Genomic DNA, 17401 nt, shown 5'->3' with positions numbered 1-17401 from the left:
GGTGCTGGGAAAACTGGCTAGCCATATGTAGAAAGCTGAAACTGGATGCCTTCCTTACACCTTATACAAAAATTAATTCAAGATGGATTAAAGAATTAAATGTTAGACCTAAAACCGTAAAAACGCTAGAAGAAAACCTAGGCAATACCATTCAGGACATAGGCACGGGCAAGGACTTCATGACCAAAACACCAAAAGCAATGGCCACAAAAGCCAAAATAGACAAATGGGATCTAATTAAACAAAAGAGCTTCTGCAGGGCAAAAGAAACTACCATCACAGTGAACAGGTAACCTACAAAATGAGAGAAATTTTTGCAATCTAGCCATGTGACAAAAGGCTAATATCCAGAATCTACAAAGAACTCAAACAAATTTACAAGAAAAAAGCAAACAACCCCATCAAAAAGTGGGCAAAGGATATGAACAGACACTTCTCAAAAGAAGATATCTATGCAGCCAACAGACACATGAAAAAATGCTCATCATCACTGGCCATCAGAGAAATGCAAATCAAAACCACAATGAGATACCATCTCATGCCAATCAGAATGGCAATCATTAAAAAGTCAGGAAACAACAGATGCTGGAGAGGATGTGGAGAAATAGGAATGCTTTTACACTGTTGGTGGGAGTGTAAATTAGTTCAACCATTGTGGAAGACAGTGTGGTGATTCCTCAGGGATCTAGAACTAGAACTACCATTTGACCCAGCCATCCCATTACTGGGTATAAACCCAAAGGATTATAAATCATGCTACTATAAAGACACATGCACACGTGTTTATTGCGGCACTATTCACAATAGCAAAGACTTGGAACCAACCCAAATGTTCAACAATGATAGACTGGATTAAGAAAATGTGGCACATATACACCATGCAATACTATGTAGCCATAAAAAAGGATGAGTTCATGTCCTTTGCAGGGACATGGATGCAGCTGGGAACCATCATTCTCAGTAAACTATCACAAGGACAGAAAACCAAACACCACATGTTCTCACTCATAGATGGGAACTGAACAATGAGACCACTTGGACACAGGGCAGGGAACATCACACACAGGGGCCTGTCAGGGGGTAGGGGGCTAGGGGAGGGATAGCATTAGGAGAAATACCTAATGTAAATAAGTTAATGGGTGCAGCAAACCAACATGGCACACGTATACCTAGGTATCAAACCTGCACGTTGTGCACGTGTACCCTAGAACTTAAAGTATAATAAAAAAAGTACATATATATATATACACACTAAAACCGAAACAATATCCTAAAACAGATTGGATACAGAAGCAGCTATGAGAATCTAACTACACTCCAGTAAGTCAGACATTGAAGAGGTCTGCAAAAATGCAAGACAATGTTAGTCTTCTCATTATTTTTATTTTGGAAAATATAATTTATTTTAAATAAAAAGATTACTTTTATATTTAAAAAAGACTTAGACAAACTGCTCAAATTTTAAAATGAAACTTTGTACTAAAAGAGAAGATACACTATACTGTAATTTCAAGCCACTCAACAAAGCATGTTGAACAATCAGTTATGCAGAGGAATTTATTAAGCGTTTAGTTTTGTCATAAATTCAGCCTCCCATACTTAATATACTGCAGTTCCATTAGAAACTAGAGCGATTACTCTTTTGGGCATCCTTGAAAACCACTCACAGAATCCAGACACAGTCCTAAAGCATATATTCACAACTTAAAACTTCACCTTCCCTCATTCAAAAGCTTCCAATTTACACATCTAAAAGATAATGCAGTCTAAGGTCATCAACAGATTCATGCAGTTGAGCATGCTCATTAAAAACAGATGAGAGAAATTTAGACAACTAACAAAGCAGATCAATCTTCAACTATCTCACACTGCAATCTGGGATATGCTTACCTTTGCTAAGGTCACAGGCTCTGGATCAGTGGGAATGCAGCTAGCACACAGAAACCTATTATTATTCATTGCAGTAGAGCTGTAGCACTATCATTAAAAATCTCCCATAAAATATTTGGTACTGGTCAAAACAGGGAAAATAATGATGTTAGAATTCTATATGTTTACAATATATAATTCAGAAACCAACAAATGCATAAGCCAATTTAAAAGTTAAGGAATCTCTTGGGCCTCCCTTCTCTAATTACTTGCCCCTCCACTGCCACTTTCCCCAACCCGCCTCCATCCCCTTCCACAAAGTTCAAGACATTGTTCAACAACGATTGTCACTCAAATTCATCACAGAAAATGAATTCTAAGAAGGATTTAAAAATTGTTAGTGATATGCCTGTGAGTCACTGCCATCCAGCAATGGAGAATTATTCTGTCAGCAAGTTTCTTGCCTGTCTGAGCTTACATTATTTTCTTATTAGCCTAACAAAATCTTTTCAATCCATAAACTGACACAATTATCCATGAAGAAAAAGAAAGCTGACATGAAACAAAATATGTAATAAGGCTGACATAAAACAAAATATATAATAAGACTACCACTAACACATAGTAGGTGTTCAAAAAGTAATTGCTGAATTATTTTTTAATGTTCAACTTTAAAAATATCAGTCCAGTGCTTCCCTTTTGTCTTTTAAGCAGCCCAGATCTACCAGTTGTTAAGAAAACCTTCTACCTGATCAGACTACCCATTTAAAATTACCATTACATTTCTCTCCATTTTCTTGCCTATTCCTTAAATAGGGGGTCACCCACTGTTTCTACTTTGTACATACTCATTCTCTTAAATCCTTCATTGTGGTGAAATATCCATAACATAAAATTTACCATCCTAACCAATTTTAAGTATACAATTCAGTGGTATGAAGTATATTCACATTGTTGTGCAACCATCATCACAATCCATCTCCAGAACTCTTTTCATCTTATTACACAAAACTGAAATTCTGTATCCATTCAACAACTCCCTGTTCTCTCCTCCCCACAGACCCTGGCAACCAAACATTCTACTTTCTGTCTCTATGATTCTGACTACTCTAAGTACCTCACGGAAGTGGAATCCCGCAATATTTTTTACGTGACTGGCTTTTTTCACTTAGCATAATGTTCTCAAGGTTTATCCATGGTGTGCGTATGTCAGAATTTTCTTACTATTCCATTGTATGCATATTCCACATTTTGCTTATCCATTCATTCATCAATGGACACTTGGGGTTGCTTCCACTTAAATCTTGCTCAAGATTTGAGTGTGTGTGTGTGAGTGTGCATGTATGTCACTCCGTTCCCCATACCAATATTTAAATTTCCTGAAGGTTAATGATTTTTTTTTGATACAGGGTCTCAGTCTGTCATCCAGGCTGTAGTGCAGTGGCACAAACATGGCTCACTGCAGCCTTGACCTCCTGAGTACACGTGATCCTCCTGCCTCAGCCTCCTGTGTAGCAAGGACCACAGGTGCATACTACCAAGACTGGTGAATTTTTTTCATTTTTTGTTGAGATGGAGTCTCACTTTGTTGGCCAGGCTAGTCTCAAACTACTGATCTTCCTGCCTGTTAATAATGATTTTATTCTTGCCAAATCTAATGGGTTTTTTCATGTATATCATATTTCTCGTGTCATGCTACTAGCCACTTTTCATCTTTCCTCTCTCTAACTCCTACTGTTGGAGGAGAGGGGAGGGGGAAGAGGAAAGTGGAGGAAAGAAATCACTTACGAAGATGCATACAATGCAAAGAGAATAAAAGATGAAAGATGTCGCTGGACCAAGAAGATAAAATGAAGCTGAGGTAAAGACACTTACAAAATATATGAGATCCTTAATAACAGTTAAAAAAGGCAGACAAAGAAGGAAGCAAAATCAGTCACAGGATTCATAATATAAACACAAAATGTCTGCTCAAGAGTACATCTATTCTTATTACTGAGACCTAAATGAAGAATTATTCAGGAGGACTCTTGGCAGACACTTTGCAATATGGCAAGTCTATGCGCCCTACTATATTATCGTCTATCCCTTCCTGAAAATACTCCCCTCTCTAGATGCTCATGACACTGTGCCTTCCTGATTCTCCCTCCATGTCTCTGATGGCCATTACTGATTTCATTCATCAATTCTTTGCCTTTGCCTTAATGCCAGTCTTCCCCAAGGCTACTCTCTCCCTTTCCTTCTTTTAGTGAACTCTCAATTTATATGACTTGAATTATTATACCTTTACGTGAGTGAATCACAAATCTCTTTGTTTGCTTTTAGAACATTGCCCTTATGCAACTATAATCTCCCAGTGATAAACACTTGTTTTGCATTTTTTTTAGCTGATTACTTGGTAAGAAAAGTTGCTGGAAATAAAAACGATAAATTTCCCTCTATGAAAACTGCCATTCTGTTTCATTTTGTCAGACTGATCTAGATTCTTAATTTCAAACTATTAAGTAATTATCTGATTAAAACACTGAAATCAAAAGTATCTAAATGGTCTATTATTTTCAACATCCTGAAAGAATTAATGTTGATGCAAAGAGAGGGAGAAACAGAAGATTATCCAAGGGTTAGAATAATGCTTACTGAGGACCTTTTATTGAAGAGGTTCTTATCTTTAAAATATAAAACCAGATGAGATGAGAAAGATAGAAAGATATAAGCTTTATTTGTTCTATTCTATGCAGAGTAACCATCCAGAGAGTGAAACGGTTTTTAATTATAAGATATAAAAACATGCTAAGTGATTTATTCTATTTTTTATCATTCATTTCCTCTGAGCTATACATTTATATATGTAATATATACGTAAATATACATATCAGAATCATAGAAATGTTTAGAATTTTTAGAAAGAGCAAAGGTCATATTCAAATTCAAAAGGCTGGCTAGTATCTTGGAAAGTTTTAGTTTTCATTGTATTAATATTTGTAATTTACATTATTTCTATTACAGTCGCTACTAAAATGCTAAGTAACATTCAGTTACATGGGGGGGAAAGACTTAAGCATAAGACTTGTCTGAGAAAGAAACAAAAATTAACTGACCATCTTTGAAGACAATGTCATTCTCAACAAACAAGTCCTTTATTCAAAAGCAGCAAATAAAATATTTGTTCTACATAAAGTAGAATATAGTGACTCTCCTGCAATAACATACATTTCAAAATCTAAAACTATTTCCTGAGTCACTCCTTCCCACCTCTTTCCCAAAACAAAGATGGATAAAGGAAAATGTAACACACATTCATATGCAACTGATTTCCAACTACTAGGAAAAGGGTAGAAAGGACAATATGATGTCCAAAAAAAGCTACTGTTTCCTAGATAGTCCATCACAGTGAAAAGTGGACAGCCCTCATTTTTACCTTCTACAGAAGGTTCTGTTACTGTACTCCAACCTTGAGGTACCCCTTGAGTCTGTGAACATAGCAGAGGAGAAATGTAGAATTCAGGTGTATAGAAAACCATAATAAGGCAAACTCACAAACAATCTTAGAATAGTACCTCCTTAAATCATAAGAAAAGCTTCACATGTTGAATTATATACTGGAAAACCTGTTATGTGAGAAAAAACAAGGCTCAAAACATTTATTTCACATGTTCCTACAGAATAGAATTGTCAAGTTTTCTACAGGACAGAGAGATGTAATAGGTAGTGGTCTCTGCATCTTCTTCTGAGAGGGGGTCTCTGTTTCAGAATAAAACCAAGAACAATCAGCGTAAAGAAGGCAGGATTGTCTCAAAGTATCTTCCACAAACTAAGAAGACAGAATTAATCCCAGCAAATCAGCACATGCAATGATCCAAAATCTCCAAAACACAAGTGTACTTAAGTGAAAGAGGAAGAACTGAGAATAATAAAACAAAAAGAGAAAGAGAAAAAGAAGAAAATTAATAAAACCAAAACAGCCCTGATGGGTAGATTTGAAGTGAAGGGAATAGAGACACTAAAATGCTAACATAAGATCATGATTAAGAGCAATCAGCAACTTACTGTGAGTGCTCTGAACTCATTTGGATAATTTTATAAAAGAAAGTTATTTGATAATAAAGGGAAAAGGGAGCAAACTCTGTATGAAGTATAAAAATCAATTATAACTAATGATTAATACAAAACAATGTTTGCCAAATTTGTAAATTAATCAAGAAAGACACTATTTTTCTAGCAAACCCATGTTAAACTCCCTTAAATGTTGGTTGACAGAGTGAATGAGCAACATACTGGTGTCACCTATTCTCTTCACAGAAGAAACCTGAACTATTAAAGACCTTTTGTTAGTGGTAGAAATGATGACATCTGTTACTCTGAAACTACATTCTACCTCAAGAATGGACCTTCCCTTGCATAAGGTGCTTTCTGTGAACAATTAAAACTCAATTCCTCCACTGTGGCTATAACAAGAGCTTCCCCTAAAGCTAAAAGCACTGTAGGAAAGTGGAAAAGTGTTAAAACCTGATTTACTAAAATACCACAGGTATTTGTAGCATATTAACAGCCTTGTGTTTTTTCAATGCGCTACATTAAGTACAAATATCCTCCTAGCTATTAATCTAGCACAGTGTCTCTCACTGAAGGAGTGACAAAAGATGAAAGCAAATGTTCCTTAATGCAGCTCGTCTGGCTTTACTTAACTTCTGTAGGTGGATGGACATGCTTTTCCTTTTATTATCCCACAGTGCCTTCTACATAATCTCAGTTACAGATCACAGCACATCCCTTAATTACTTGTTAAAAGATCTTTCTCCAACACACTGTAGATGGGTGGTGGACAGAGAACACATTCTTCATCTGTGTATCTTTTGTACCTAGGACAAGGGCTTTCTCATAATAAGCATTTACTAGAAAAATTTTCCTGTATGAATCAGTTAAATAAACCCCCCCTCCAAGCCCAGTGGATCCAAAAATCACAGGGAGAAAAAAACTGGAATTCATTCTAAACACAGGGGAAAAGTTAACCCAAATCTTCCTTTAAAACACTGCTCAGAATTCATGTTTCATTCTTCCCACTCAAAGCCACATTATATTCAACTCAATGCTAATGTTCCTGCCAATAGTGAATTTGTCTTTTTATAACTCTTCTACATTACCAGGCCTTCTAAAGCAAGAAGCTATAGTAGCTCTTAATACTTAGTGCAATGATGATAAAATGCTAAAATACACTATCACCTCCCACACAGTAAATATTGCTAATAGATAATTGCTAAAATAATACCCTTTTTTGCTATCAAGACACATACAGACCAAGCTTCCTTAATACAGTGCTCCAGTGAATCACTATGGATTGGTAAGCACTGGAATATGAGTGGAATCATACTTGCCACTCTTGGAGCTGCCCATCAGATTTACACAGAGACTCACTACAGTCTGGTCTCCTTCTCTGACCCAATCTCCCAGTATTCTCCAACTCAGCTGCCTCTTCCAGCAATATGAGTTTGCAATATCCCATAAATGTGCCATGGTCAGATTTACCTTCCAAAAACAGTAGTAATAGATATCTGTTCATCACTTACTATGTGGTAGACAACTTTTACTCCCATTTAACAGATGACAGAACTCAGACATGAGATGGTTATGCACTACATGGTAAGAGCAAAAGACAAAATTTTTAAAGTGTTTATTATTATCTCACATACACTAAAAATGTATTATCTCTTGTGTAAATTATGCTTATTTGAAGGATTTAGCATTTACATCTGGACTCATTTTAATGTGCTAACTTGTATATCCCTCTCTTATTTCTATGAAAATTTTATCTTTCAAAGTCTTGTTGAAGAGCCATCTCCCTAATGAAGCCTTCCCTGTAATAAATCTGTCCATTCTCTTAAGATTCCTGCAATCGTGTCATTTATATAGTATTTAATCAAACCTTCTTGAATTGCTATTTAACATTTCATCTGCATACATGCAAAACATTGTTAAACTCCTGGAGGAGAAAGGTTGTCTCTCATACTTCCTTATTTTCTACTAATGAGTGTGATGCATATTGTAAATATACAAATAAATATTTTGTTGATGGATGCCACAAAGATAACACTACCTTATTACCTGCAAGGCTTACGTTTTAAGTTCCTCTTCTGATAATGCTAAACAATACACACTTTTCTATTTACAGCTTTTTTATTCTAGTCTCATTGCAACCCACATCATACACTTTAAAGAGCTGGTGGATTTTATCAACATTTAGAAATGCCTTTATACTTTCATACCCAGAAGAAAAATCTTATGGATATAAAGGTTCTAGATATTTTTAAAATATTTATAACTTCCCTTACTTTTAGGAATTTTATATCAATGGCCAGAAATTTTTTTCTTTATATTTCCTTTTATAAAATATTTATATTTTCGCTGTCCTAAACAAAAAGAAAATACTCTTGTTCATTTAGTCTCTGGCTAGCCTTCAGGTACACTTGAAAATAACCATTATTAAGTGCCTGTATCTTTCTTCTCTCAGACTATTTCAGTTGCTTTAAATTTTTAACCCTTAAATAAATAAACATTATCTTAAATTTCCAAATGTCTATTCAATTTGTAAAGCCCAAAATTAAACAGTGACCTTAGGTAGGTTAAGACTTGTGCTGAACAGGATGGAAAGATTACCTCATGGTTGTCACATGTTATAATAACTAACCCAGTGAGTTTTCATTTTAAAAAGTGTCTTACTTAATCAGTTTTTTATCTACTATAGTCTCTAAATCTTGTATATAACAAATAATTTTCTATCTACATTTTCCTGCATTAGGTATCTGGCTACTATTTAAATACATTCAGTAATTCTCACAACGTATCCAGTTTATCAAAATCTATCTGAAATCTAACACTAGTTTTTAAATGGCTTTCATTGGCATTAGACAGCTGCCATGTGCAACTTGACCAAGCATTCTCTCTACAGACACAGACACACATACACACACATACACACACACACACACACACACACACACACACTGCATTAAAGTCATTGCTGAAATTCTATTTGAGGTCAGGATCAACTTCTGCATAAAACAATTTTACTTTTCCGCAGTTGACAACATTCCAGAAAGATCTTGGGTACATTTCACTGTCCAGAGTTTGCACACAATGATGGCACATATATAGCTTAGTCTGTTCATTTTATCAATAAATGTTGTGAGACTAAGTCAAAAACAGTATAAAACTTTGAATATGGCTGAACTTTTTAGTTTATTTCGCATTATTACTGAATGAGAGAATCAACCTTTACTAAGCGCCTAACAGGTGTTGCCATAAATTATGTCAGGTACTTTTACTACATTACTGATTTATGTCACACAAGAATTACATTTTATAAGTGAATTTTCAAAATCTGTCCAATGCCTCACTGTTCATAAATAGAAGAGCCAGAATTTAAAGCTGTATAGTTTGAAAGCCTACATACTTTCTATAGCATGCCACCTCCACTTTCACTTCTAGCAAATTTTCAGGTAACTAAAGAAGGAGGCTGGGTGTGGTGACTCCCACCTGTAATCCCAGCACTTTAGGAAGCCAAGATAGGAGGACTGCTTGAGGCCAGGAGCTGGAGACAAGACTTGGCAACATAGTAAGATCCCGTCCCAACAAAAAATAAAAAATAAGCCAGTCGTGGTGGTATACGCCTGTAGCCTCAACTACTCTAGTGGCTCACTTGAGCCCAGGAATTTGAGGCTGCAGTGAGGTATGATCACACCACTGCACTCCGGCCTGGGTCACAGAGCAAAACCTTGCCTATTTCAAGAAAAAAAAAGATGCCATGGGGGAGCTACCATTTATGTTCTACTTCTTGTCTCCTTCTAGAACTCCTGGGTCAACCCAAACTCCACCTTCTGTGTGTATATAATAGTGAGCTAATCACTCCCTCCAGTGAGCTACCTCCATACCCTAAACTTACTTCTATTATTGTACATATCACCTTATAGTGTAATTATTTGTTTTCTTTGTCTTTCCTACTCAGCAATTTGCTCTGTATACCCCAGATTCATGTTTAACTCATCGTTTATCCCCAGGATCCAATGCAGTGCTTGTTTAGCACCTAATAGATACAGTCTATTTTGCTGCACGTGCTGCTGTAACATGAATTACTTTATGTGCCAGTAGTAATTAGGGGTCACGTCAACGCAAAAGTCACATCATTTCACATGTGACTTTTCCAAACATGGTATCATTTCACATTGCCAAGTAATATCAAATGGATGCAAGGTGTACTAACTGCCAATACAGCAAGCTACAAACAGGAGCTTCCACTTACCCTCTTTCTTTATCTTTGCTCAATTTGGCCAGAGCCTCTGTCTTGGAAATGCTTGTTGCTCGGTTCTCATCTTCACGCACTTTGCCCTTGTCTTCATTTTTTAGCAACCTCAACTCTACTAGAACCCCCCATCCATCCTTCTATAAAGTTATCTTCATTATTTTTTAATGTAAATTCCTATATCTACTATATAGTATGTATTGATTAGGAATTTGAAATTCTTTTTAGCGGTACAAGTTTTTTTTTTTTTTTTTGAGACGGAGTGCAGTAGCGCACTCCCAGGTTCAAGTGATTCTGCTGCCTAAGCCTCCCTAGTAGCTGGGATGACAGGAGCGCGCCACCAAGCCCGGTTAATTTTTGTATTTTTAGTAGAGACAGAGTTTTGCCATGTTGGCCAGGCTGGTCTTGAACTCCTGACCTCAGGTGCTCTGCTCGCCTCGGCCTCCCAGAGTGCTGGGATTACAGGCATGAGCCACTGCGCCTGGCCTGTACTAGTATTTTTATTAATACTGTTAATGCCATGGCTAATAACTTGTACAGGTTTTGAGTAATCTCCTTCAGTCCCATTTTTCCCATAAACTGTCATTTTTAAGTCCAAAATTTTAAAAAAAGTTAAGTTTTTAAGAAATGCACATAATGTCTAATAACAGAAATGCCTGTACTCAAAACATTTGACCAACTAAATTACTAAGCATCCAATACTTATCAGGCATTACACTTTCACTCATTCAACAATTATTTACTGAATATCAAAGTGAATATTCACTACTGAATGCAAAGTGAATGCACTGTGCTAGGCATGGGAGACACAACAATGATGAACAAAGAATGAATGCATATATTTGCATGTGTATGTATGTGTGTGAGTGCGTGTTTTATATATATATATATACACACACACACACACACACATACACACTTTCTGTATAAATACATATATACACACACACACACATTTTTGTATATATTCAATTAAACAACCTTGAATTACATGTTATTGTTAGGGGTACATTCTAATCTCTACTTCAGCAGTTTTCAAACTTTTTCAGAAGAACTACTTTTCGTTTCTCCAGGGAAATTTTCAACAGAAACAAAATATAACAGATAAAAGCAGAGCCCGGCACACTCAACATGCCCTGTCTCTGGGACTCCTCCTGGAGCCTGAATGTTTTAAAAACCAGTGCTCTGGCAACAATACCCCACCCTTACATGACTCCTTTAATAAACAGAGTCTGACATGGGTTGAGAAAAATCAATTAGGTCATTATAAAGCTTCTAGTGAAAGTTTATTATCACTTGACTCCTCTCTCTTTCATCCCATACAACTGCATTACTAGGAATCCTGAGACTACTTCTGCCAGACTCTGTAAGGTTATATAGCCAACTGGGGCTTAGAGAAAAGGAAGCAGAGAGGAGATAACTTAGGCCAACTGTTTGAACTGGGGAAATCCCTCATTATCATAATGGTTAGATCTCAGATTAAGGTGAAAGCCTAGGGAAAAAGAGGTTTAAGAGGTCATTCAACTTGAAAAGGCCTTAGCTTAAAAAAAAAAAAAAATCAAGTAAACAAACATTCTCATAGATCACAAAAGATCTCACCAAAGTCACTAGGGTGGGAAAACAAAAAGGAGTTTAAGAATAGAGTCCTCTTTATTTAGGATACATTAATAAACAAGACATACAACGTTCCCCTGCTCTATAACACTTACATTCTTGGGGGTGAGGCAAAGGGAGATATATATAATGAATAAGTCAATTATATAGTATCTTAGAAGGTGATACACGATGGGGAAAAGGAAAGTTTGAAGCTGAGTAAGAAAGATCAAGAGTACAAGAAAAAAAAAAATGAGTAAAAGGGGAGGTTAGCAATGTTAAACAGGGTGGCCAGAGTGGTTTCACTGAGACCATAACCCTTGATAAAGACTTTAACAAAGGAGGTGATGGAGTTAGCCATGAGGATGTGTGCATTCCTGCATTTGTGGAATAGCCACAGGTCCAGAATGAATGGAGCACAGTGAGCGAGAGAGATGCATGGAATAGAAGAGGTAAGAGATGAGAGAGAGGTGGAAACAGAAGGCAGAACATGTAGAGGCTTACGGGTCTTTGTAAAGATTTGGACTATTACCTGAGCCACTACAGAGTAATGAGCAGATCTAATTTACCTTTTAGAGTATTCTGCTAGGTGAAGAAGAGACTACAGCAGAGCACAAACACAGGGAGATGAATTAGGCTGTCACAATTATCCAGGCAAGAGACGATGGTGGCTGAACAAAGGTAGTACAAGACCTAAGTGGTCAAATATTTTTTTCTTCATTCAAACACAGTCAAGTGGGTTCCAATCAATGTATTACATATTTTAATCCTTAAAAAAATACTAATAGCAATAGACTCTGTAATGGATCTCCACCTCCCTTCTTAGTATCTATGGATTGCTGAGCTATATCATGTCAATAAAATAAGTTTTTTGCTGAGTTCCCCACCATTTTCACTTTTCCTCATGAAACTGATATTTGTTTATTTCTATTCCCATCCGAGCTCATGTTATTTTAAAATGGTGTAGGGAAGAGAAATGGAGAGGTTTTTTTAAAGTCTATGAATTTTTCTTTTAAGTGCATAATTGTTTTCTTCTTTCTTCCCCAACCCAAGTGTATTTCAACAGAAACACATGTAAGCAAGCTATCTACCATCTTCTACACTAAGAAAAATACTGAGCATTGGTGGGACAGTTTTATTTTCCCACTTCTAAATGTTATCATAATGACTCAAGTAAACTTTATTATTTCTTTACACTCTTAATTGGTAATCTGTCCCTTTAATTTCGTTTAATTTTTCAGAGAAAAATATATGCTTACAATATAATTGCTGACTTTTATGAAAGAACAGAAGCATTAGAAAGAAGGAATTTTAGTTGAGTTACTGAAAACAAAATGTAAGTTTAGGGGACTTGTATAATTTTTTTAATTTTAGTAACTTCCTAGTATATGGAACCAAGTTGAGATTTTTAGATCACAGACTTTTCCTGTACTAAACAATTACTGTCCATAATACACCTTGAGAACTTAACAGTAGAAAGGGAATAAAATACCAATTATCCAATTTTATCATACACCTATTACGAGACATCATAAAGGGTTTACTTAAGAAAAAGCTTAACAGTAATAGCCTCCTAAAAACATTAGGAACTATTCTCCACAACTAAAAGGAAAACTTTGTGTTTCCGTATGTTTATTTGCTAAACCTTCTATAATAATGTCATGTAATAGCTGAAATAATGCTTTACAACTTTAGGCTCTCAGACATGCATTATCTTATTTATTCTACTATAATTATATGAGAACAGCCTGATGCTTAATGACTCTCAGAAAGATAAAAATCATCTTTCAAAAACAAGAAGGGAAAATTATTTACTAAAATATAAATATCCTCACAGAAATGTTATTTTGATTTTTTTGGTAAAAGCATACTATAAGTGAGTTGAGAACAACTAAGCAGGCTAGATGTGCAGAAGGGGAAGGAGCCAGATGACGAAGGCAGTCTTACCTTCTGATGTTTTCCATCGTTTCCATAAATCCTCAATCGTTATATGTTTATCTTCTCTGTGCAGATGGCTGTGTTTATTAGTAGCATCTTTATATTTCATATCTTCTCTGATGAACTATAGAAGAGAAAACACTAAGTTAAATATAAATTCATTACCTTAGTCTTGATAACTGGAGGAAAAGATGAAATCTGATATCCAGTGGGTGACTATTTTCAAACAGTAACTGGTAAATTTTTGGTACTGTAGTCACATTATTCTTACATGTTTGTAAAATGTATTTAATGAAATGTCTTCTGCTACTAATCGTAACGCCACCACCACCAGCAACAGCAGTAGAAGTACTTAGTCAATGCTTATTATTTACCGGGTATTATTCTAAGTTATATAACAAATAGGTGTATACAGTCACCCCCTCCTTATCTGTGGGTTCAGTATTCGTGGGATTGAAAATATTTGGGGGAAAATGGATGGCTGTGTCTGTACTGAACAGGTACAGAGTTTTAAAAATCATTATTCCCTAAACAATATATTACAACAACTATTTACGTAGCATTTGAACTGTATTAAGTACTGTAAGTAATCTAGAAACAATTTATATGGGAGGATGTCTGTAGGTTATATCCAAATGCTATATCATTTTTATATAAGGGATTTGAGTATCCATGAATTTTGGTATCCGCAGGGAAGAGGGAGTCCTGAAACTAATCCCCCACAGACACCAAGGGACCACTGTATATCTGTCCATACAGAGAAAGTCATTTACCTTTACGACAGTCCTATAAGGAAAGCATTATTTATCTTCATTCAATAGATGAGAAACCAAGGCCCAAAGAGGCTAAATAATTTGCCCAAGGTTGAAAAAATAATGAATATCAGAGCTGAAATTCCAACGCAAGCCATTTGGTTATATTCAACAGCATAATATACTGCCTCAATATCACTGCATTCATTTTTACCAAATACTTGGTGACAGCGATGTTTCAAAACATAATAAATAATAATCTTCTCAATTACTGCATCATATTTATATGTTCTTCTGCCTTTTTTAAGCTACTACTTTTAATTCAAAGACATTTGATTATGGTGTTTAGAGCTAAAGTATACTTTACAAAACTGAAGTATACCTTCTATTAATCTTACTTTGAAATATAGAGAGAGATAGGCTGAGGCAGGAGAATTGCTTGAGCCCAGGAGTTTGAGGCCGCAGTGAGCTATGATTGCACCACTGTACTCCAACCTGGGCAACAAGGCAAGAACCTACCTCATAAAAAAAAAAAAAAAAAAAGGCATTAAAATTATCTTTGCTAAAAACTAACCTGTTCTATTTTACTTTTTAAACCATTTCCCATTGTCTAACAATAAAAAGCAAACTCCATTTTATGGCTTAATACCACTTATTAATCTTATCTCTGAGAATCTTTTAGGCCTTATCTCTTGATACTTTCCTCATATATGTACCCATTACTCTAATTATGTGAAACTAATAGTTTTTAAATTGTTTATGCTTTTTCTACCTCAATATTTTTTATTTTTCTTGTCTCATTATTTTATGTGGTATCTTTTTTTTCTATTGTTCCAAAACTATAAGATCACATAAAAGATTTCAGAAGTCCACAATGCAGAAACTGAAAATTCCCCCACAGCTACAAATGCCAGAGGCATGTTTTTCTGACTTTTACACTGGCAACGAACATCACCTTCAGACAAAACACCAAATTCTGCCTGAGTAGAGTTGCTCTCTACTGAAACTAAAAAAGAAAATTTTAACAATTGTATAATATTGAGCAAATCATTTAACTTTTCTGAGGCTCAACAACCTTGGGAGCAAAATAAAGAAACAATGTTCTAGGATCAACAACACTGTTGAACATGTGGTCATTCAGCAGAGTAGTGTCAGCATTATGGCAATTAGAAAACACTTCCACAGCAACTGGGCCAAGCATATGATAAATATGCTCACCTTGTCCACCTGTACATATATACTGGAAATTAAACATCTGGTCTTTCGTCATCAAAAGTTTGAAAAGTACTAAACTAAAAAAATCTATGTAATCTGTTGTCTGCTCTAAATAGTGCCTTACTCCTTTTTACTAAATGCTGCCTTAAGTTATATTTAAGGGGGCCTGCCTGAATGCTACAAGTCCTCCTGTCATCCAACTCTTCTTGACTGACACCTTCAAAATCCAGTAGAGACTACCAAAGAGATGCTCAGAAGTTGTCTCTATCTTGGAAAAAGTCCAAAAGCTGGAAAGAAATTCTAGACTGAAAATCATAATAATGGACACAGTGGGGAGGAAATCTGCCTTGGAAATGGTCCAATCAGTTGGAACAAATGGCAACTGTTTCATTTATGTAATATATATTAAAGACAATGTCCTAAAAAATTATCTTTACTACATGAACTCAAACAATCTAAACGTGCAGTTCTGTGATTTCAGGATCAATATATTACAGAAAATAAGCAAATTTCCACATGACTAGATGTGGTATTCTAGCCACTTAACTATTTTAGAAAAGCCAGAATGAGCTTATGGATATATGCCAAACATACTTAACAAAATAAAAGATTTTTTTAAATTTTTTAAAGCTTTTGAAGATACCTATAGCTCATATGGTATAAAAGAACTCCTAAGAATTCCTAAGAATTCTTAGAAATAAAATTTCTAAGAAATTTTATTTCTGAGGAATTTAATTTAATTTCTAAGACATTTCTAAGAAAAAATAATAAAGAATTCCTAAGAAATAAAATTCCTAATAAAGTTGGGTGAAAATTGAATAAACACAATGAATTGTATTTTTCCTGGAATTACCATCTAAAAATACTTCTGTTTTAAAACAGAAGTATGTCTCCAGGATATCACAATAACTCATAACAAACCACATGAAATAAAAGTATATTCTGTATCTTACAGATCTTCAACATGCTGATCACAGAATGTGACTAGAAACCAGTATAATTAGAAATATTTTTGTTTAGAAAATGTTTAAATGAACCAAACACACTAAAAATCATCAGGTTCTATGGAACCTTTTCCCAGTATCCTAAAGAAAAAAGCATATAATTCTGACTGTTCAGACTTTTCAAAAACTTTATTAAAAACCCCTCCTCATTTTAGCAATGAAGTAGGGTAACTACAGAAATTTTAAAACAGTCACCAATAACTGAAAATGCATACACAAAAGACAAATACTTCTTCTTTGTATTCATTTGTCAAAAGACAAATACTTCTTATTTGGAATTCATGAATTGAGAAATCTGAAAATAGGATCTGAAATTCAATGAAGTGAGTCTTCAAATAATGTACGGCAAATAATGTAGAGTTCCCTGGTAAATACACCCAACTATATGCAAACCTACTATAGGGAATCCTAAATTGACAAGGTACATAAGGGAGTGCTCAGCAAATAAATGACTACTGAATATTCTTTTTAAAAGATTCGCTCAGACGATTCTTTTAAATAAACTCTTCTAGTACCACTGAAAGTTAATGCTTTACATATCCAGTTTGGGGAAGTTAGTTTTCATATAATAAACTGATTTCAGTTTCTCATACCTGTAACTTAAATGTTGTATTTGTGCTGTTATTTTTATGACACCACTTTAATAAAATCTGATATATGTTATTATAGACATATTCTGGGGCTGTATTCAGGCCATACCCTTTTCCCAGACAAATACTCACCAACATTAGTGTAGA

At 35.1% G+C, this 17401-nt stretch overlaps 1 protein-coding gene across 7 annotated transcripts in view; it reads right to left on the bottom strand.

Annotated features, from left to right (window-relative positions):
- Positions 1–17401, bottom strand: part of STIM2 (stromal interaction molecule 2) — a 161180-nt gene that overhangs the window by 52711 nt on the left and 91068 nt on the right. For all 7 annotated transcript variants that reach the window (XM_063705228.1, XM_055385890.2, XM_031010393.3 and 4 more), the window contains one exon: positions 13703–13817. In XM_063705228.1, coding sequence (XP_063561298.1) covers positions 13703–13817 — 115 coding nt within the window. The remainder of the gene's footprint in view (positions 1–13702; positions 13818–17401) is intronic.

This window comes from Gorilla gorilla, chromosome 3 (genome assembly GCF_029281585.2).
Source record: "Gorilla gorilla gorilla isolate KB3781 chromosome 3, NHGRI_mGorGor1-v2.1_pri, whole genome shotgun sequence".
In the NCBI taxonomy this organism is placed as follows: domain Eukaryota; kingdom Metazoa; phylum Chordata; class Mammalia; order Primates; family Hominidae; genus Gorilla; species Gorilla gorilla.
The sequence above is the reverse complement of the archived record's forward strand: the minus strand, read 5'-3'. Positions and strand labels throughout refer to the sequence as shown.